This window comes from Erpetoichthys calabaricus, chromosome 4 (assembly GCF_900747795.2).
Source record: "Erpetoichthys calabaricus chromosome 4, fErpCal1.3, whole genome shotgun sequence".
In the NCBI taxonomy this organism is placed as follows: domain Eukaryota; kingdom Metazoa; phylum Chordata; class Cladistia; order Polypteriformes; family Polypteridae; genus Erpetoichthys; species Erpetoichthys calabaricus.
In genome coordinates, this window is record NC_041397.2 from 196,982,959 (window position 1) to 197,006,604 (window position 23,646).

At 37.6% G+C, this 23,646-nt stretch overlaps 1 protein-coding gene across 6 annotated transcripts in view; it reads right to left on the reverse strand.

Annotated features, from left to right (window-relative positions):
* Positions 1-23,646, reverse strand: part of usp25 (ubiquitin specific peptidase 25) — a 201,483-nt gene that overhangs the window by 72,511 nt on the left and 105,326 nt on the right. For all 6 annotated transcript variants that reach the window (XM_051927070.1, XM_051927072.1, XM_051927073.1 and 3 more), the window contains 5 exons: positions 15,107-15,234; positions 3,913-4,008; positions 1,775-1,936; positions 1,089-1,300; positions 946-1,016 (listed from right to left, as the gene is read on the reverse strand). In XM_051927070.1, the coding sequence (XP_051783030.1) occupies positions 946-1,016; positions 1,089-1,300; positions 1,775-1,936; positions 3,913-4,008; positions 15,107-15,234 (669 nt within the window). The remainder of the gene's footprint in view (positions 1-945; positions 1,017-1,088; positions 1,301-1,774; positions 1,937-3,912; positions 4,009-15,106; positions 15,235-23,646) is intronic.

The window sequence follows — 23,646 nt, forward strand, 5'->3', positions numbered from 1 at the left end:
TCACCATCTATACTAGTCCAGTTTACACCTATGTGTAAGCATCATAAAGCATGTTTTTTAACAAAATATTTGTAACTAAATAGAAGAGAAAAAAATTAAGGGCCAAGAATTATGAATCTGTTTGAGGCCACAAACATGTAGAAGATATCTTTAAGGAGAAAAAAAACTACAATTTAAGAATGTTGCTGATGATGCTAAACTAGACTACTAACAACCTGTTAAATTAAAAACTTCTATCATTAGCTAGAACTGGCTTTGAATTAAATAAATACTTTGGAACAAAAATCACTGCTGCCTTCCAAACCTGAACTTGAGTACTCCTACCTTACAGTGTACATGGTGTATTTATAACTGCAATTAACTAAGCAAGTTTCTCTCATTTGTTACATTTTACACAGATTTTTTTTGTGATGACGTACTTCAATTGGGTCACGTGTTAAATTCAGCATCATGCTGATATTTTACAGATACTTTTTTGAAATTTTCAGGAAGACTTAATGAGTTAGAATCTCAAAATACACATACATGCATGAATACACACACACACAAACACAGACTAGCATAAATGCATTTTAAATTAAATGCCACTACAAAGAAGTTTTTATTTCAGCTACGTTGTTTTGTGGTCTTGTTCTTGAGGGTGATTAGGACTTAAACGACTACCATTAAACATGAAACCCTAGGTTTCATATTTTTCTTAATGCAAGAGAATTAAGCACACTTATTTAAGATAAGAGGTGACTCTTTTCCTTGTTATGTGATAACAGAACTACAGATGCATATTAACTTGACATACAAGAGACAGAAATTGGTATACCAATTCAGTATTCAGTGAGTAAACTCATCTCTCAAACAACTTAGATACAAATGAAGTTAACTGATTTTAAATGTTTTTTTAATAAATGTAGAAGATTCAACACAATGATGATCATAGAGTGAACTTACTTGTGACATTGACTTATCAGTGTACATAACCTCAATTGTGCGGTATATCCTTGCAATACTTTCTTGCAGATCTAAATGAAAAAAGAGATTGCATTAAACTCAAATTGGTGTAGAAGGGGACATGGTACATAAAATATGCATACCTCTTGTATCTTTTTCTACTTCTGTCCTCCAGCGGTGCAAACAACCTTCAAGAACCCGCAACTCATCCTCAGTAATATGACGTGGCGCTGGGTGCATGGGAAGGTCTGGAGGAATACGTGACTGCGTAAATGGTTTGTGTACTACTGATCTCTGTTGTAAGGGAGGAGTAGCAGATGAGTCTGTTGATGAAGCTGATCCTTGTTCGGTTGCACTGCAGATTATTTACATAAATATCACATAGAAAAAAGAAAATTATTTAACATAAATTCTCTTAATAACATGACACCTGTTAATCACATTATATCAATACATTTAACTGCTTAAAATAAGCTTAAATATTTACATAATATCAATATTTAAAAGTAAACATTACTGTGATATTTCTGTGGAGTTTTCAAAACAACATACAACTTCAAATAAATCTGACACACGTTTTAAGTTGTCTACTTAGACAAGACATGTGAAGACAAAGGGAGAATCTGCACACTTCACACTGATAACAATAACAAATATATTTCCCTGAAACTGTAAGGGATCCCAGTACCACCCAAGAATCATACACACACAACACATATACAGATAGACAGACAGAGACACAAACACACACTTAGTTTATGGATATACACAAAGCAATTCCCTCAATAAAACACTGCCATTTGTATATAAATAAATCAACAGTTCATACTTTGATGTTGTCAATGATGAAGTTGTGCCACCTGGTGGTGCTGTTGTGTCAATGTCTTCAATTGGAGAAGCACAAACAGGCTTACTAGAGGCAAATTCTAGAGCATACTGAAGAACATCAGCTAAAGGAAAGCGTTTTGGACCAGATCCATAACTGAGATATCTGAAAAGGTTACAAAGAATCAGACATGATATGAAAGAAAAAAATATATAATTTAAAATCACAACTTGAAGTTTTAATTATTGTGGCACAAAGATTAGCAAAAATAAGTGTTCAAGAAAAAAAAAAACATCCGCAGAAAAAATATTTCAGAAGAATATTTAAATTTACTAGAGATAATTAGATTGCTACATTTTTTGTTGTTTTTTGTGATGGAGATTTTTTCCATATTTTTTTTTTTTATTTGTCCATTATACATGCATAGAAATACAGTGGAACCTTAGTTTGCGAGCATAATTCGTTCCGGAAATGTGCTCGTAGTCCAAAGCACTCGTATATCAAAGTGAATTTCCCCATAAGAAATAATGGAAACTCAGATGATTTGTTAAACAACCCAAAACTATTCATATAAAAATGATTAATACAAAATATAAAGTAAAAATACATAAAACAAATTAACCTGCACTTTACCTTTGAAAAGAATAATGGCTGGTATGAGTGAGTTTCTAAACTCTTGTGGGATTGCACCCAACGGGACGACATGCGGAAGAGCGTCCCAAAGCAATCGCAGTCTCCTAGCACTGTAGCAGTTCGCCATAAAAGCGAATCCGAAAAGATCGCTGACATGCTATAAGTGCCTGCCGTCGATGGGTGATACAAGGAACAAGGAACATTACAAATGCGCAGGACCCTGCCTGACTGCTGTGTCTGTGTACAGGAGAGCGGCAGAACCCGCTACAATAAATAACTGCGCTGTTGCGGCTTCAAGCTGAATAAAGCTGGTGTTGCTAAAGTACTGAGACTCAGCTTTGTGTTTTAGGGTGCAAGACCGGGACTCGCACGTCACAGCACACACACACGCGCGCGCATGTGTGTGTGCTGTAACGTGCGCATACACACACACGTGAGCGAGCGAGCACACACAAATACACATACACGTGTGTGCACACACACAGTCACAATGCTAATGCTGCAGTAAACAGTATACGCTCGTACGGATGTTAACTATATGAGTGAGGCACGCCGACTCAGACGGAGAATAGGAGGTGATTGCCCACAATCCCGCAGCGAGAGAGAGAGAGAAGAACCATCAGCTCAGTTGTGATCACATGACACTCAGCAGACAAAGCGTATACATACTACTCGTACTGCAAGACCTCGCTCGTTTATCAAGTCAAAATTTGTTAAAAATTTTTGCTCGTCTTGCAGAACACTCGGAAACCAACTTACTCGCAAACTGAGGTTCCACTGTATTATGAAATTAAAAATGCAAAATATTGAAAGGAAAGACAACGTTATATTTGGAAAAGAATCATTTTATCGTTAAACACATCCACCCATTATGACTGAAATAATGTTTGATTTTATTGATTGGGCAGAAAGAGCGACAAAGTGGTAAGAAATTGAACTCTAAAGAACAAATTTTCTTTTTTAAACTCCATCTCTATGCATGACTATAACTAACAAAGTCAACATGCATGTGGTACAATACAACTGTCATAGAACTGCACTAAATAAAATAAAGGATTATAACAATGTGCCACTATAAATTTAGAAAATCTGTGCTTGGCCAATAAGCAACTGTATTTAAAACTCAGTAGTGTGGACTGAGTAGTCACTTTATTCTGTCAAGTTGCAAAAAAAGAAAAAAAAGAAAAGAAAACTGTAGCAATCTGAAAATAAAGAAAAAGACTTCTATTCTACTCGAAGTGTATTGGCCTTTAGACTTTTTAGCATTAATAAATTCCATGCAGAATATCAGACATACAAAATTCACTCTGTTTTAAATAAAAACAATTAACAAAAGTGATTTACAAATCTAGCTCACAGTCCATTTGGCTAGTCTTTGAAGAGAAATCACATAAAAAAGTCAACAAATGGATCTATATAATGAAAAAGTAGGCCATAAAATAAACAATATAAACTGCATGTTGAGAATGTAAGCATAATTTTTAATTATAGATGTAATATATACATACCTTTCCAGTCTTTGATGTAACAGTGTTAAATGTTCTTTTAACCTCCGAATTTCTTCTCGCTTTAACCTTGTTATTTCTCTGTTCTTATCCATATACCTACAAGAAATTTTACAATAATGAAAACAATATTTAATCTTTAGAATCCTATGTCAATTCAAGAAAGGTATTTTAATGGGGAAAAATGTAATGTGAATTAAATAAAAAGCTATTTCCGATTACCCCATAAAAGTTCTTTGCCATACTATTGTTTGATTCTGAGAAATCCATAAACAAAATTGCAACAAGTGGTAACTAACAAAAAGCAACTTATTTGTGTACATCTGTGAGAAAATCAAAACACTATATATATATATATATATATATATATATATATATATATATATACATACCTTCCACATCTGGAAGGGGATATCTTATTGGTCTAGAAAGTGGGTGATGCTACTTTGTGGATATCATTGTTATGATGAGGATTCTGGTTCCTAGGGGTGTGGCCTCTAGGATCACAATTTCAAGAGGTTAACTTGCGAGATGTTAAAATGACATCTCTTCAGTCATTTTTAGTCCAAGTCTGCAAATATGGCAAATATTTTTGATTTCCTAGTATTTGAATATTTTGCTCTTGTCCTTGCCTTTGATTTCTTTTGGTTTTGATGATACCCTCCTATTAATTATTACTGTACTGATCTGTTTTTTACAAAATCATAAGGATTTATTTATTTATTTTTCTTTGTTACTTATTCATTAATATTCTTATCAAATCTTATTTGTTTTTTTCTTTTATCGAAACATTCTGTTTGACATCTTGTAAAACACTTTGAGCTACATTCTTTGTATGAAAATATTGTATAAAAATAAATGTTGCTGTTGTTGGCTTGATGACCTTGTGCATCTCCTGGACCTTTTCATAAAAACTAATGTACCATCTCTCTTTGAGTCAGTAAAATCACAGATTCCCCTCCTCCTGTTCTGACAGTGTGCTGCCTGTTAATATTGTCAGAACTGTTCAGTTTATTTCCATTTAATAACTACAGACCTAGGGGAAAATTAAGGTGATTAACAGTAAGTTGCACCACACAGATAGTTAAACAGCTGGCAGCATAGTAACCAATCAAGATGTCATAAACACCATGTGCAACATTTGAAATACAGATTTAAGCAGCCCTCTCCAGAAAGCAAAATGTACAACAGCAGGAAGTTATAGCACAAATACACTCAAGTAGTTTTGAAATCCCCGGAGATGTTCACATGTCGGTTTTAAGTAAGTAATCAGTAGAATTGTATCCTGTTAGTGTTTTACATTTACTCATAAATCTGGTTACTATTTATGTGGGAATCAGGTAAGTAAAAGGTCATTTTTATTAACAGTAATAAAAGCTCAGGTGTACCCTCAGGGCATGCTGTACTTGACCCTCACTGTTAGGGAGAACCTAATTTGCCATAGCATTCACAATTTCAATGTGGTGTGGACAAGAAAAAGAAACAAACTATATATATATTCACCCATATGTTTTTTGCAGTAACAGAAAGTCCAGGCTAGTACCACTACTGTACGGCAACATGTTGAACACTGCTACATACTAATACTGTCTTTATTTAAAGCCCCATGAGAGCAGTGTGATGAGGAATGGAAACTATATGTTAGCACAAAAAAAACGTATGAGTGGATTTCTATTTCCACACTAGGGTGGTAAATAAATACAAAACAATGACACTATCAACAAAATAAATATTAATTTTAATAGTTGGAGGGTTTGTTAATTTAACCTAGAAGAAAATCCATTAACACTAGAATTACCAGAGCCAACGAAAAAACTCGTAATTCCAGCCCACCTTAAATCTCTTTGCACCTCTCCGCCAGCGTCTTTTGTCTTTTAAATGTGTCGATAAGCAGCAAGCAGGAAATATGTCGATAAGCAGTCAGGAAATTAGAGCAGTTAAGAGGGTGACAGTGTAAGTGTTCATTAATACGAAGGAGTACAAATGATGCAAGTGGAGAGCTTTTACATAAAGAATAAGAGGAACACAAAGTTAGGAGAACAAAAGTAAACTTAACCTCATTGAGGAAGAAACAGCAGGCAGTTGAGTGGGAGAAGATTGAAAGAGCTTACGGGGCCAGAAGTTGTAAAATAACTGCAGCAATTCTTTAATCTAATTTCTTTGGCTTAGATTTTGTTTTTAATTTTACCACTTAAGTTAAATCATTAAATTTGAATAAAATAACAAAAAAAAGTTAAGGCAGTTTTAGTAATCCTAACTCAACTTTTAATGAAGCCAGTGCAATGCAAGACCTGTTGGACTTTTTAGATGATGGTTTGGAGGAGCCAGTGCTCTATGAGGGCTACATCTGCAGAAGATACCAGCTGATCCAGCACCTTGAGCTCAGGGTTGCTGAATTGGAAGAGGAGTTGGCTGGCCTGCATTGTAGTAAAGAATTTGCAGACCTGGCCCAGGTGTCTTTTAGAAAGATATTGTGCACCCTCAAGGTCACACGGGAGGAGATTCCAGACCAGACAGGTAGAGATAGGTGGATCATGGTCACAAGGCACGGGGTAAAGGATGCAGACTGTACGGAGGCATCAAGCCCAGAATTGGGAGTGTCAAACCATTTTCGGGTCCTTACGGAGCTGGATGGTATCTGAAGATATTGAGGAGGTAGGCAGGAATGGCGAGCACCCATCACCCAATACTCTGTTTAGAGTAGGTGAGAAAGAGAAGGCAGGCATGAGGAGCCCCAACTGGTCATCTCAAAAACCGTTCCCAGAAAAAGACAGCTGGGGACTCATTCATTAGGAGGATACAAAACACAGATTTGCTCCAGAGAAGGAGAGTCTTGCACGGTGTGCTGCCTTCCAGGTGCATAGGTGGGAGACCTCCCTGGAAGGGTTGACAGGCTCTTGGCCAGAGCAGGGGTTCATCCAGTTCATAAGTAAGGGTAGTCTGACAGTTCTGTGATCCAAACTTAAAGAGTTAGGTGCCATGCTAAGGAGCAGAACAGACAAGGTAATCTTTTCTAAAGCTCTGTCTGTACCACGAGCAAGTCCAGGAAACACTTAGGAGACTAGAAGGCCTAACGCGTGGCTCAAATCTTGGTGTAGGGTAGAAGGGTATAGGTTTATGGGGCATTGGGACTCTGTCTGCCAAGACAGACTGCATCTGAACTGGAGGGGTAACAATGTGTTGGTGAGGCGTATTAGTAGGTTAGATGAGGATTGTTTAAACTAGGGAATGAGGGGGAAGGAGGAGGGAGTTTAGGACAGGCTAGGTTTAGAACAGTACATGGAAGAACAAATGTCAATATAAAAATAAAAAACGCACAGTAATGTAAATTCTCACCCAATGTTTAAATGTAAAAGCAAAATGAATAACACAATAAAAATTGTTTGCTTCAATGGAAGAAGTATCAAAAATAAAACAAGAGTGTCGTGTAGTGGGTGCGACAACACACTGTACAGTAAAGAGCATGCTCCCCAACTTAAGTTGACTTGACTTAATAATGGAAATCTGGCTAAATAAAAACGATGGGGATGAATATAACATAGTGGGATAAACATTTTTAGGAAGGATAGAGAGAACAGAAAAAGAAGTGGGGTTGCTGTTTATATGTCAAACAGAATTTAAATGCAAGTCCTCATCAGTTGAAAGATGAGCCCCATCTTAGTGAGGACATGTTTAGGAGTGTGTTATAGATCACCCAATGCAGACAGTAATTTCAACTTTTTTTTTTTTTAGTAAAAATGCAAGTTTACATGGGAATATTATAGTTATGGAGGACTATGGAGGAACTACCCGAATATTAACTAGGATAATCTTGTAAATAGTGGAGCACAAGAGTGACCAAAATATAGTACAATTCTCAGTGTTTTGGAAGAGTGCACATGTGAAGACTAAAACTTAAAATTTTGATAAGGTGCGGCAAAGTCTAAAGAAGACAGACTGGGATAAGCTTTTAAAAGTGATGACAGTCGAGGAGCAGTGAATCAGGTTTAAAAACATTTTACATGTAATCCAGGACATTTGGAATAATTATGAAATTAAAAAACAACTGCAGTGGGTTAATAAAGAGTTGAAAAAGAGGCTGCAAAGGAAAAAACAGCTGTATAAGGCGGCTGCAAAGGAAAAAACAGCTGTATAAGATGTATAAGGCTACAAACTCCAATGTGAATTGTAGGGCATATGAGAACATATGGGCAACCATTAAGAAGGATATTAGGCAGGCTAAAAAACAGAGAGGAATATAGCAGATAAGGTGAAAGATGAATGAAAAGAGATTCTTTCAGTACTTTAGTAGTAAAATAGTCAAGGAGGAGGTGAAGTGTATCAGGAATAGTAAAGGGGAATTAAAAAATACAGACAGTGAAACAGCAAATGCTGTAAACTCACATTTTTTTGAGGTCTCCACAAGTGAGGAAGTAGATAACCTCCCAGCAGTAAAAGGGCCTATTAAGGAGGTACTGAATAATTTAGAAATTGTAGAGCAAGAAGTACTGCTTATATTAAACAGGCTGAAATTAAACAAATCTCCAGGACCAGTTAATATTTACCCTTGAATTATTAAGGAGGTTAGCAAGTACATATATAAACCCTTGACGCATATTTTTATGAACTTACTGCACACTAACGAGATTCTGAAGTACAGGAGAACAGCAAATATTGTCCCGTTATATAAAAAGGGTGACTGAGCAGAACCAAGCAACTATGGGCCAGTAAGCTTAACATGCATCACAAAAAAATTAATGGAAGGAATTCTTAAGGATATGATTGAACAACACATGGCAAGAACAGGAGTTTTTCTGAACAGTCAGTATGGGTTCAGAAGAAGGACATCATGTTTTACTAATACTGGAATTCTATGAGGAAGCAACAAAAAGGTTTGATCAAAGTGGAGCACGATATTTATCTGGATTTTCAAAAAGCATTTGATAAGGTGCCATATGAGAGACTGGGCATCAAACTAAAAGAAGTGGGAGTACAGGCGATGTTTGTTGAGTAGTGCAAAATTGTCACAGTCTTGGACAGGAATGTAAGTAACAAGCTAGTTAAGATTGCAGATGTTACCAAGATAGGTAGATTGTCAGATAATCCGGAATCTGTTAAATCATTATAGAGAGATTTGGACAGCATACAGGCTTGGGCAAATTTGTGGCAGATGAAATTTAATGTCAGAAAATGAAAAGTATTACACATAGGAAGTAAATATGCTAGGTTTGAATACACAATGGGAGGTCTAAAAATCATAAGTACGCCTTTTTCACATTATTCATAAGCCATTAAGTAGTCTAACAGAATGTTAGGTTGTATAGCACGATATGCAGAGTACGTGTCCAAGGAGGTTCTGCTCAAACTTTATAAAGCACTGGTGAGGCCTCATCTGAAGTAATGTGTAAAACTCACTTTATAAACCCTCCACTGATTTTATACTAACAAACCATACAGTAAATTTGGCATATTGTTTAAGACATGTACTTATTGCATACAAAAGTCATTTTTTTCAACAATGTTCACAGACACAGTATTTCACTTTTTATTGACTATATCACAATTCTAGTGGGTTACTAGTTTACGTATACTTTGTTAATTGTGCCTTTAAACAGTTTGGAAAATTCCAGATAATGATGTCAAGCCATTAGGCAATTCATGTCTGATAGCCAATTAGCCTAACTGGAGTTAGCATGAGTATGTATGTTAAGACCTTCCATCAAACTCACTGCCCCTTTGCTTGATATAATGAGAAAATCAAAATTAATCAGCTAAGACCTCAGAAAAATAATTGTGGATCTCCACAAATCTGGTTCATAATTTGGAACAATCTCCAAATGTCTGAAGGTTCCACATTCATCTATACAAACAATAATATGCAAGTGTAAAACACTATGGGGACCATACAGCTGTCATACCACTCAGTAGGGAGACGCGGTCCATCTCCTAGAGAAGAACATACTTTGGCACAAAAATTGCAAATTAATCATAGAACATCAGCAAAGGACCTTGTGAAGATGGTTAGGAAATAGGTAGACAAGTATCTACATCCAGAGTAAAATGACTCCTATATCGACATAATAATAATAATAATAATAATAATAATAATAAATTTTATTTATATTGCGCTTTATATTTAACAATCTCAAAGTGCTACAAAATAAGAATAAATTAACAAACAAGATAATCTATAAAAATAATTTAACAAAATGTTTTTCTATAAAGATAGGTTTTTAGGTTTCGTTTAAAAACATCAGTCGACAGTGGGGCTCTCAGGTAGTCAGGGAGAGAATTCCACAGCTTCGGCGCCACCGAAGAAAAGGCCCTATCACCCATACTGCTAAGCGTAGTTCTGGGAACTTGAAGAGTGTTAGTATGCACAGAACAGAGGGTGCGTGAGGAAGTATGAGGGATAAGGAGTTCCTGTAAATACAGGGGAGCAGATCCATAGATGCACTGATGGATAATGAGGGAAACCTTGTACTCTATTCTAAGTGGTACTGGGAGCCAGTGAAGGGTTTTCAAGATAGGAGTGATGTGGCTATGTTTTCGCACCCTCATCAGGATCCTGGCAGCGCTGTTCTGAATGCACTGGAGTCTCTGGATACTCTTGCCAGGAATCCCAATGAGGTGTGCATTACAGTAATCCAGCCTGGATAAGACAAAGGCATGGACAAGCCTCTCTGCATCTGCAAGAGTAAGTGTTGGACGAAGTTTAGCAATGTTCCTGAGATGGTAAAAAGATGACTTACAGAGATGTTTAATGTGGGTGTCAAAAGTGAGTTGAGAGTCCATTTTAACACCCAAATTGGTAACAAATGTAGAAAGAGGAATGTTTTGACCAGAGAAAGTGATACTGGTGATGGTAGAAGAACGAAGATGGTGTGGTGTGCCAACTAAAATGGCTTCTGTTTTAGATCTGTTCAGCTGAAGGAAATTAAGCCTCATCCATGCCTCTATTTCCTCCAAACAAATAGTCAAGTAGATGTTGGCAGAGGAGCAGTAGAGGAGGTGGGGGTAGTCCTAAGATAAAGCTGAGTGTCATCGGCATAGCAATGGAAAGATAGACCATGTCTGCTAATGACACTTCCAAGGGGGAGCATGTAAATGATGTAAAGGATGGGGCCTAACACAGAGCCCTGTGGAACACCACAGGTAACATTATGGGTGTGAGATTTTGCGCTGCCAAAGGCGACATACTCGGTTCTACTGGTCAAATAAGATGTAAACCAATTGTGAACATTTCCTGAAAGTCCAATGGGGTATTGTAGACGGTGAAGAAGAATATTATGATCAATTGTATCAAAAGCAGCTGTCAGGTCAAGGAGAATGAGTAAAGAAGGAGAACCAGTATCTGCTGACATCAGAAGGTCATTAGTGACCCTGACCAGGGCTGTTTCGGTGCTATGGTCAGGGCGAAAACCAGACTGAAAATTTTCAAATAGGTTATTCAATTTGAGATGTTCATGAAGTTGTACAGCAACTATTTTTTCCAGAACTTTAGAGAGAAATGGAAGATTAGAGATGGGTCTAGTGTTAGAGAGAACTTCAGGATCCAGGATGGGTTTTTTCAGTAGAGGTCTGATGACAGAAGTTTTTAGTGCAGAAGGAATATGGCCAGCCAAAAGGGAATGGTTTAAAATCCTGGTGATAAGTGGAGAAACAGCAGAAATATTGACCCTTAGCAAGGCTGAGGGAAAAGGGTCCAGAGAACTGGTAGACGGTTTCATTTTCCTGATGACGTCCTCCACCTCTTCCCGTGTGGCAACAGAGAAGGAGCAAAGGGGCTGGACAGTCTCAGGCAGTGGGTCGACAGTTGGGGAGAACAGAATATCCATGGTAGAGAGGTGTAAGCGGATGTTATAAATCTTTTGTTTGAAAAAATTAATATGCAAATTACACCTCTCATCAGTGGCCTCGGAATGAGCACAGGAAGGAGGTTTAAGAAGATGATTTATAGTTGAAAAAAGTTTTTTAGGATCCTTGGAGCTATTTCTAATGATGGTAGAATAGAACCTGGACTGTGCAACCTTCAAAGCTTCTGCATACACCCTCCGATGTTCCCTATAGGCTTGTTTGTGAACAGTCAACCCAGAAGCCTTGAGCGCAGCCGCCTTCATTTTTCGTAGCTCGCAGGTGTACCAAGGTGCTGAGCATGAAAATGAGACGGACCTAGATGTTAAAGGGGCGTGAAAGTCCAGGAGACTGCTCAGAGACTGGTTGTAGAGATCCACGAGGTCAGCAACAGAGCTGGAACTGGTAAGGTCAGAAGAAAGAAGTTTAAAGTCCATGGCCAAGGCATCCACATTGATGTTCTTCAAATTTCTAAAATTAATCTGTCGTTTTGGTTTGGTACGAGGGGAGAAAAAGGGCAGCTCCATTGACACTACTTTGTGGTCTGAAATACCAACATCATAAACCTGTAAATTACTAATTAAAGCAGAGTTTGAAATAACCAAGTCAAGTGTATGACCCCTAGAATGTGTGGGGATATCAACATATTGTTGTAAGTTGAGAGAATCTAACAGCTCAAGAAAATCATCAGTGAGATAACCTTTAGGATTATCAACATGAATATTTATATCTCCCAGGATTATGATGTTAGCAGAGATGGCACAAAGTGTTGTGAGAAGATCATAACCTGAACGGCTACTCAGAAGAAGCCACTGTTCCAAAGCCACCACAAAAAAGTCCTGCAGTTTGTAACGGCACATGGGGACAAGGACCTTACCTTCTGGAGAAATGTCCTCTGGCCTGATGAATCCACGACTGAAGTGTTTGGCCATAATGATTATTGTTATATTTGGAGAAAAGGTGAGGCTTGCAAGCCAAGCCAAGGGATACTGTCCCAAATGTCAAGCATGGGTGTGGGAGCATCATGTTGTGGGGTTGGTTGGCTGCAGGACGGACTGGTGCACTTCACAAAATAGATGGCAGCATGTGGAAGGAAAATGATGTTGATATAATGCAGCAACATCTCAATAGCTCAGCGAGGAAGCTGAAACTCAGTCATAAATGGATCTTCCAAATGGACAGTGACTCCAAGCACACCTCTAAAGATGTGGAAAAATCGCTTAAGGACAACAAGGTCAAGGTATTGAAGTGGCCATCATGAAGCCCAGACCTCAATCCGATTGAAAATTTGTGGGAAGAACTGAAAAAGCGTGTGTGAGCAAGGAGGCCTATGAATCTGTTCCAGTTACACCAGTTCTGTCTGGAGGAGAGGGCAAAAATTCCAGCAACTTATTGTAAGAAACTTGTGGAAGGCTACGCAAAACGTTTGGCTCAAGTTAAAAAATTTAAAGGCAATGCTACCAAATATTAACAAGTTGTATGTAAACTTGTGAACCACTTGAATTACGATATGGTCAATAAAAAGTGAAATATAATCTCTGTGTACATTGTTGGAAAAAATTACCTTTGGCCTGCTAAAAGTAGATATCTTAAACGATATGCAAAATTTATAGTTTGTTAATATAAAATCTGTGGAAGGGTTATAAAGTGAGCTTTAAATAATTCATCCTAAGTGTATGTAAACTTCTTACTTCAATTGTAAGTAGTCAGATTACTTTTTAAAGAAAAATGTTACTTTTCTTGGTTGTTTATTAAATTACAGATTTTTCAAATGTTCATGTTTTCCCTGTGCTTAAAACTCATTAAAAAAAAGTGTTTACAGCGATTGGTTCATAGCGTGCGATGTTGCAATGGTACTTTTGTTGGTTGTTTATTAAATTATGGATTTTTCAAATGTTCATGTTTTACCCTGTGCTTAAAACTCATTAAAAAAAAGTGTTTACAGTGAGCGATTCGTAAGGCTATAGCGTAAATTCTTGCAATGTTACTTTTCTCTGTTCAAGGTTTTCTCAGTGTTATTCAATGTTTTTACATTTAGTTTACTATTACGCTGTGCATTCTATGGTATAATGAACTATTTTTGTGCTTAAAAATCTTTAAAAAAATATATTTACATACAGTTCGTACAGTCTGGAACGGATTAATTGTATTTACATACAATCCTAATGGGGAAATTACTTCGGGTCATGACCAAATTGGGTTACGACCAGAGTTTTGGAACGAATTACGGTCGTGACCTGATGTTCCACTGTACTTATTTTATTTAAGCAAAAAATAAATACATAAAAAACAGATATGTCTTACTGCATTACTATGGCATTTTATTCCCAAAATATACATAAAAAAAACAAAAATTACAGTGTTATTTCACAGAAGAAATGTTTTTTTTTTTTTTTTTGCAAAGATATTGCCTACTGGGGTTGGTCAAAATCATATGCCCATTTTCTTCATTTGTCTGGTGACAGCTACTGAGGAAGAGGTTAAGCTTCTGCATAGCGTGCAATCAAGTGAAAAAAACTGGACAAAACCTCTAAGTATATATTTAAACCTGTATGTGCTGAGGGGTAAATGTAATCTGAATGAAGCTCAATTGTAAAGCCAGGCAAAAAAAGAGTGTGCTACATGCACTCCAGTAACAGAAACCTATTAATAAAGTGTCAGTCAAGTTTTCATCTAGATATTTGCTACAGATATGTTGAAACAGTTTGGCACAATATTTTCATAATGCAAATATTCAGGGCCTTGGGGATGGCTGTTATTTTCTTCACAGCACATGAGGGACTAAATGTATTTATAAACATGAGAAAATTATCAAATTTGGCCATGTTTCTGGTTATTTTTAATAAAGGTTCAAAAATGGGCTTAGGATTTAATATCAAATGCTGACCAGTGAAATGTGCAGTTTTTCATACAAAAAGAAGAAAAAGTAATGAACCATTTGTAACACATTAAAATTGTAATTACATTAAAAGTAATGTTCCACAAAACTGTGTAGAATCACAGCATTGAATATTTATGCAATGCAGAGATAAGTATTTCAATGTTTGATGGGTAGGGAATGACAGAAATTTTATATATCATATTTTGACAATCACTGTCACATTTTTCCACATTCAAAGAGACTGGTACACTCCACATTTACAAAGTATTCAAAGAATGCTCAAGCTATAAATTCTGAATATAAAACTCTAGTTTAAAAAAAACAAAACAAAAAAGCACTGAGCTAAGTGTGTTAGCAGCTGAAGAACCACACAAGATTCTGGAACATTTTCGTATAGAACATTAACCCAGAAAATAAATCTTCAGAATAAAATGTATTTACTAGTATCACAACATTTCTTATTTAAAGGAAAAAAAAACTTACCGATCCATATATAACATTTGAGGGAATTCCAGTTTGTTATGTATTTTTTCTGGTCTTCCTAATGCCTGGTTAAACTCAAACCTTGAAAGCTCAAATGTCAATACAGGTGGTAGTTCAGTAAACCAATGCTATAATGAAAAACAAAGAAAAGAAAGTTAATACATTCTAGAAATTTTTAAGTAAATCACAAAGATTAACACTAGAATTACCAGAGCCTACGAAAAAAGTCGTAGATCCGGCCCACCTTAAATCGCTTCTTAAATCCGTTCACACCTCTCCGCCAGCATCCTTTGTCCTCTAAATGTGCTGATAAAAGACAAGCTGCCAGCAGCCGGCTATTCCATCCCTCGACTGACTTAGAACGTGAGCAAACTTTTCCCAGCTCATGCCTTGATTGATTATCTGGGAGTGAAGTGGAGTTTTACAGTGGAAATAATACATTGTTATTTGGAACACACGCATTTCATGCGTGTTCCGTTTCTAAAGTAATCTGTGTAAACAATCAAGGCATGAGCTGGGAAAAGTTCGCTCACGTTCTAAGTCGGTGGGGGGATGGAATAGCCGGCTGCTGGCAGCTTGTCTTTTATCAGCACATTTAGAGGACAAAGGCTGCTGGCGGAGAGGTGTGAACGGATTTAAGAAGCGATTTAAGGTGGGCAGGATCTACGACTTTTTTCGTAGGCTCTGGTAATTCTAGTGTTAATGTCACCAATTAAGAAGTCTTATTAGGCACATTACAACATTATATACAGTACTGTGCAAAAGTTTTAGGCAGGTGTGAAAAAATGCTGTAAACAAAAAATGCTTTCAGAAATATAAATAATGATTGTTTATTGTTATCAATTCACAAAATGCAAAATGAGCGAACAAAAGAAAAATATAAATCAAATCAATATTTGGTGTTACTACCTTTTGCCTTCAAACCAGCATCAATTCTTATAGGTACACTTGCACAAAGTAAGGGATTTTGTAGGATTATAGTCAGGTGTATGATCAACCAATTATACCAAACAGGTGCTAATGATCATCAATGTCACACGTAGGTTGAAACACAGTCATTAACTGAAACAGAAACAGCTGTGTAGGAAGCTTAAATCTGGGTTAGGAACAGCCATACTCTGCTACCAAGGTGAGGTTGAGGAAGACAGTTTCATGTCATGGCAAGATTGAGCACAGCAACAAGACACAAGGTAGTTATATTGCATCAGCAAGGTCTCTCCCAGACAAAGATTTCAAAGCAGACTGGAGTTTCAAGATGTGCTGTTCAAGCCCTTTTGAAGAAGCACAAAGAAACGGACAACATTGAGGATCGTAGACACAGTGGCCGGCCAAGGAAACTTAGTGCAGCAGATGAAAGACACATCAAGCTTATTACCCTTCGAAATCGGAAGATGTCCAGCAGTGCCATCAGCTCAGAACTGGCAGAAACCAGTGGGACCCAGGTACACCCATCAACTGTTTGGAGAAGTCTGGCCTGAAGTGGTCTTCATGGAAGAGTTGCAGCCAAAAAGCCATACCTCCGACGTGGAAACAAGGCCAAGCGACTCAAGTATGCATGAAAACATAGGAACTGGGGTGCAGAAAAATGGCAGCAGGTGCTCTGGACTGATGAGTCAAAATTTGAAATATTTGGCTGTAGCAGAAGGCAGTCTGTTCCTCAAAGGGCTGGAGAGCGGTACAATAATGAGTGTCTGCAGGCAACAGTGAAGCATGGTGGAGGTTTCTTGAACGTTTGGGGCTGCATTTCTGCAAATGGAGTTGGAGATTTGGTCAAGATTAATGGTGTTCTCAATGCTGAGAAATACAGGCAGATACTTATCCATCATGCAATACCATCAGGGAGGCGTATGATTGCACATTTACTCTGCAGCAGGACAACGACCCCAAACATACAGCCAAAGTCATTAAGAACTATCTTCAGCGTAAAGAAGAACAAGAAGTCCTAGAAGTGATGGTATGGCCCCCACAGAGCCCTGATCTCAACATCAAGTGTGTCTGGGATTACATGAAGAGACAGAAGGATGTGAGGAAGCGTACATCCACAGAAGATCTGTGGTTAGTGCTCCAAGATGTTTGGAACAACCTACCAGTCGAGTTCCTTCAAAAACTGTGTGCAAGTGTACCTAGAAGAATTGATGCTGTTTTGAAGGCAAAGGGTGGTCACACCAAATATTGATTTGATTTACATTTCTCTTTTGTTCATTCACTGCATGTTGTTGATTGATGAAAATAAATGATTAACACTTCCATTTTTGAAAGCATTCTTTGGTTACAGCATTTTTTCACACCTGCCTAAAACTTTTGCACAGTACTGTATTTTATATATATATATATATACTATATAGTTAGTTGTACATTTGAGCTCATGGAAATGACTTGTGGCACCCAGTGCCCAGTACTATGTCAGCATCTTTTGCTTGAAAAAACATTACTGGTAAGTTAGTGCAATGGGAATTTTCGTAGCTACCACTTGTGACATTACCACAAGAGAACTTAAGAAAAAGAAAGAAAATCACAAGTAAGCTCCCCTCAACCTTCTTATATACTGTAAAGAGATAGAGCAAAAGGTCATCAGAACCACTTCCAATTACGCAATATTTCTCAAATAACATATCTCTTTGTTTCTCATCATAACCAATTTATAATATCGATACACAATCATGTATCTCTATTTATAATCAAACTTTATATTAAAATGATATTTTCGCACTTTGGGAGATTCGAAAGTGGTGGTGGAATTTTTTCATGATTATATATACAGTACATTACCTAGATTAAGTGCAAAGTAAAAAGAGTTATAGTCACTTAAAACATACAAAAGTGTTAGAGTTAGTATTATATAATATTTGTTGCAATAAATTGCTATAGGTAAAACTGCATTTAGCGGAAATAAAAAAAAAAAAAAAATCATAAAATTAAATGTATTACCAGGAACACGACGGAGACGTAGCAGCTTATTGCTCCCATTACATCTTTACAATTACACGGCATGTTCAATGTTTACATGTTATTTTTAAACTGATGATGTATAAATTAAAATAAAATGAATAATAGTTATTGAAAGAATATGCGTTATATTGAATACAGTTTTTAATATTGTGTACATATTTATATATTCATGATACAAAAAATTTGGATGGTTGTTTAAATAAAATTCTATTTTGGGTTGAGTAATTTTTCTCAAATTTCATATCTGTTTGCTTTTTATCATCATAAATATCAATACAAAATTTGAATCATCTATCTGTAATTATAACCATAGTTTACTTGAAAATTTGCGTAAGTATTCAGTTAAAGTACCACGTACGGCCCAAAAGTTGATAAGATTCCTTATTTTTGATATAAAGCAGGTGTACAAAATCTCATTGACCTAAGCGTTTTTGAGTTATCATGTTTACACACAGACAAAATTTCAAAAATAGTATTTTCGGACTCAGGAAGAAGGTCGAAAATTTCAATATGCATCAAAATCTCGAGGTCGAATTATTTCACGATTCCTATACTTTCTCTATACTATGTATACGAGAAAGTAAAAAAAAGGACTACCTTACTACTCTTTTCACGAGTATCATTTTATGCAAGAAATACTGTGTAGGATAATGCAAAATAATGCACAGACATGTGTTGCATTTTTTATAATATGTTGTATAAACACAAAATTTCTGAAAAATCTGTATATACACAAAATGTAAATCTTGGAAGCATGCGACTTCAGTTAGACACATGTATACACTTAAAGTGGACCCAACATTTAAACCAACTTATACTTATTTGGAATTTTGAAGAACACCGCATTATCAAGAAATTACAGTGGCCTCGAGGGGCAAGTAACAAAATTCAGAGGTGTGACATGCACAATTAAAAAAGGTGACCTGTTCAATTAAATGTGGTGTGCACAATTAAATAAATGCGCACATTAAAACAAAAATGCAAAGTTAAAAAAAAAAAATGAGGTGTACCCCAGTTTACTTTGGGGTCTTTTTTATTAATAAGATTTTATTTACTCTTATCTGAAAGAAATCATTTAGGATACATTCAGCTATAGGACTGAAAGCTATAATTGTAAAAAGAATTGTAAAGATGAGTGCCTCATCAACATTTTTACTAATTACAGCTTAATTTTAAATGTTGCAATTTTTGTTATAAGTCATTGTAATACTTGATTGATTTTTTTGTTTCTTTTTCTGCTATACCTACCTAGTGATACAGCACCCGATCGAATGTAAAATCACCATGGAGCACCACATTAGATTACAAAAAAATTCCTTTAGTGATTGTTATTACAATAAAATGGTATGTAGAATGTTAAAACTGGAACAAATTATCAAGCATTGCACTGTAGGGTGAAAAAAAAAAAGAATGGGGAGAACCCCAGTTTACTTTGCGGTCTTTTTTTTCCTTTTTTTTTTTTTATAACTCTTGCATGGGGAAACAAAAGAAATGGATATCTCCCTGTTAATTTACATCATATACAGTACATATACCGGGATTTGTGATTGCCAACAATTTAATTGAAAAAAGAATGCTATATTAACTCTCCCTCACTCAGCCATCCATTTGACCAGAAACTTCCCTTGTGTACTGACAGATAAACCTTGCCACCAATCAGGGTTTTCCTTTAGTTTTGTCATGGCACATACCTTTTCCATACACTTTATTTGTCGTCACCCCTCTGATTGTGAGTGCATCATCTCTAATTTTGCATGGCACCACATTTAGTTTTGCATGTCACCTTTTTTAATTGTGTGGCACCACATTTAATTCTGCACATCACTTCATTTGAATGTGCATGTTACTTTAAAGGTACACGTCACCTTGTTTAATGGTGTGTGTAACACCTTTAAAATTTTTTGTCACTTGCACTTTGGGGCCACCATAAGAAATGGTGTGCTGAAATATGTATACATTAAGGCACATTAAGCTCATTCAGAGGGAGGATTAATGGATGGATGAAACAAAATCAATATATTCTAGATGAAATATTTCACTGCTACTCTAAATTAGGTAATGCAGATTAGAAAACTGTGGAAGATGGAGGTATTGTTTGGCTTATTAAATTTATAATTTTGACAACAGTTGAAATTAAGCTCTTGCAAAAAGACAAAACAGGGAAGACACTTGCTTTAAAAATACCCAGGACTCAGTATCCCAACTCTAATTCCCAAAAACCAACAGTGACTGTTTATGCTAACTTGACACATCTGACACATAGGTTTTGATCAGTCATGTCAAGTAACCTAAAGCCACCTTTTCATTGAAAACACAATTTTTTTTAAATTAAAGTGATCCAATCCAGTCTATTTTTGAATTTCACATAATGTGGGTTAAGAGAATAACTAACGAGTTCACAGGTGAAATGCAATTACCACTTTATAAATCACTAATTTCATAATGCATACGGATTTGTTTAAACACATAGTAAAACAAATCAGTTCAAAATTGATTAACATAGGCATAGATAGATACCTTAGAGTGTTGCCCCAAGTACTTTATGTTTGTTCTTAGAACAAATGAAGCTTGAAGAGCATACGATTAAACTAGAAAAATCTGTTCCAGAATGTGTTGTGAAGAGGTGTGGCTGTCTATTTTAATAATGACAATGCAAGCTAAATATTCAGAAATATGAACTGGTTGATCATTGAACTTGTGCACAAAAACAGATACTGCAGAGCATATCCAGAGAAACAACAGGCCAAGATTAATGTGATGTAAAATATACAACTGGCATTTTACATTCAAATGTCAGTTTTTTGCCTTTGAATAAGATACTAGCCAACCCGCGGCATAGCATACGCCGCATAATTATGTATTGATGGGGTGAACACTTCCTGAAAAACACAGCTGTCCAAACGGGGTGGGTTTGAGAATACGACTAAGTGAATGAAAAGATGGAACTCTGGAGAGAGCAACATTACAATTGTCCATGACTGAAAACTGGAGGACAGCTGCCGCGCCCCCACCTCCCAGAGCAAGGAACGGGGCTGGACAGCGGTTGGGCGCGGAGGGCGGAATGGCGGGAGAGGGGAAGGACGCCCAGGGAGGACACCCTTCCCGCCTCTCCAGAGAGAGGTTGGGGAAGCGGGCCCAAGAGGTTTCGGGTCCTAACCGTCCAATGACGGGTCGGCACAACCAGTAATGATCCTTCCGCAGGTTCACCTGCGGAATTACGACTTTTACTTCCTCAGATAGTCAAGTTTGATCGTCTTCTTGGCGCTCCGCCAGAGGCCGTGAGCGACCGCGGCAGGGCCGATCTGTGGACCTCACTAAACCATCCAATCAGTAGTAGCGACGGGCGATGTGTACAAAGGGCAGGGACTTAAATCAATGCGAGCTTATGACCCGCACTAACTGGGAATTCCTCGTTCGTGGGGAACAATTGCAAGCCCCGGTCCCCATCACGAATGGGGTTCAACGACTTACCCACGCCTCTCGGCGCTGGGTAGACACACGTTGATCCATTCAGTGTAGCGCGCGTGCAGCCCCGGACATCTAAAGGCATCACAGACCTGTTATTGCTCAATCTCACGTGGCTGAAAGCTTAGCACCTGCGATAGTTTTACACTCCAGTACATTGCGGTGAATGCTGGTAACAGTCAGGCAGGCAGGCGGGTCAGCAGGTGTTCTCGTCCCATGGTCTTAGAGTTGGTGGGCGGGCTCTGTGAGTTGGCGGGCGTGGCTATGTCATGCGTATCCCATGGTTGTCTTGCGTGCCCTGTCGGCTGCTTAGTGAATTATATATATAGATATTTCAAAAAATTCAAACTATATTTAAATAGTGAAATTTACCTTGACCGCCTTCCATTAATTGTTTTTTATTTCTTGCGTCTATATTTATAAACTACACCACATATTAATGCCATGTAGCATTTAGTATTATATACTTTAACAGTTTTTTGTTATTCGCTAATGCTGACGATGTCATAGAAGTTGTTATGCCCAGCAAGCACAAGACTTCAGAGGGTGACTGGAAGACCAGGACATAGTCAAAAACCTATAGCGAGGTTCAGAACCAGGAGAACAACTATCAGTAAACTAATCCAAGAATCAAAGGACAAAATCGAAGTCAGAGGAAGAGCAGACAGTTCAAACACCAGAGAAACAAACAAATTTTTCAAAAAGGTTTCAAGGATTTTGGAATCCATTTTGTTGGATAAGAAATCATACCATGGATGACCTTTTATCCTGTCATGTTATGATTGACAGGCCATGACCTCTAAGGACATACCCATTCCAGACATTTCTAGCAATGGTAATCAACAATACAGCCACCAAAACTACCCAAATTACCAAAGTAAAATCTATAATTATATTTAAAAAAAAAATAAACTTATGGATACCTACAAAATTACACTGACACTTTATAGTCTCCCAATGATCCAGGTTTGAGAAAGTAGTTACTGTATGTATGAATGAGATTTTATATATATATATATATATATATCCATATTACTAACCGAGAATGGTAAACCGGAACACGGCGATGGGACCATAAGACGTACTGCGCAGGCGCGTACAGCGCACGTCTCATAAACCGCAAGCAAAGTCGTATCCACCGCGCACAAAGGAGTCACGGCCCAAAAATAAAAAGAGCTCAACTAACATGGATGAGAAATGAAGCAACAACGCGCCCATAGCTAACGATTACCGACACAGCCACACAAAAAAGAGGATTCTGCACTGCAGCCCAGATTCAAACGGAAGAGGCTACGGAGGCCCCACAGGTCCACAATGAGTGAAGGCGCAAGCGTCACCGCCATATTGTGAGTGGCACTACTGCGGAAGGCGCAGGCGTCACCGCCATATTGTGAGTGGCACTACTGCGGAGTGAAGTTAGGAATAATGTGCTGCTTGGGATTGTACAAACCGCTGAATGCTTTACACCGAATGCAAACACAATACAGCTCAACGATACAAACACGAGCCCACCTGGATAAGATCAATGAACGCAGGCACTTACAACGCGCATCTAAAACTGCGGAAGCAAACCAGGCACGGGTTCAAAACGAACGAGCTCGACTGACGGATATACAAACACGAGCCCACCTGGATAAAATCAATGAACGCAGGCGCCTACAACGCGCGTCTGAAATGCCGCAAGCAAAGCGGGCACGGCTCCAAGATGAATGACCTCGACTAATGTTTTTCAGGATACCCAACGCCGGGGGTAGGCGAGCGAAGCGAGCAGGGGGCGGAGCACCCCTTGTATATATATATATATATATATATATATATATATATATATAATATATATATACACACACATTATACAGATTATGGTTTCTGTAATGTCCACAACAAAGGATGGTGAATTTCTTTTTACTAGTCTATGGAAGAGATCTACATATGTACAGACTGTGACACCCCTTCTACATATAATCCGGGGGAACAGTCATGGGCTGCACAATATCTCCCCCGGGTCGCTAGATGGCGGCCCCACTGGGTGGCAGTGATGCCTCAGATTCCTGCAGGGCTCCATGGGAGATGGAGTCCTCCACAGCCCTGTTGGGACACGGGGTGGCTACCAGGGGGTGCTGCAAGGG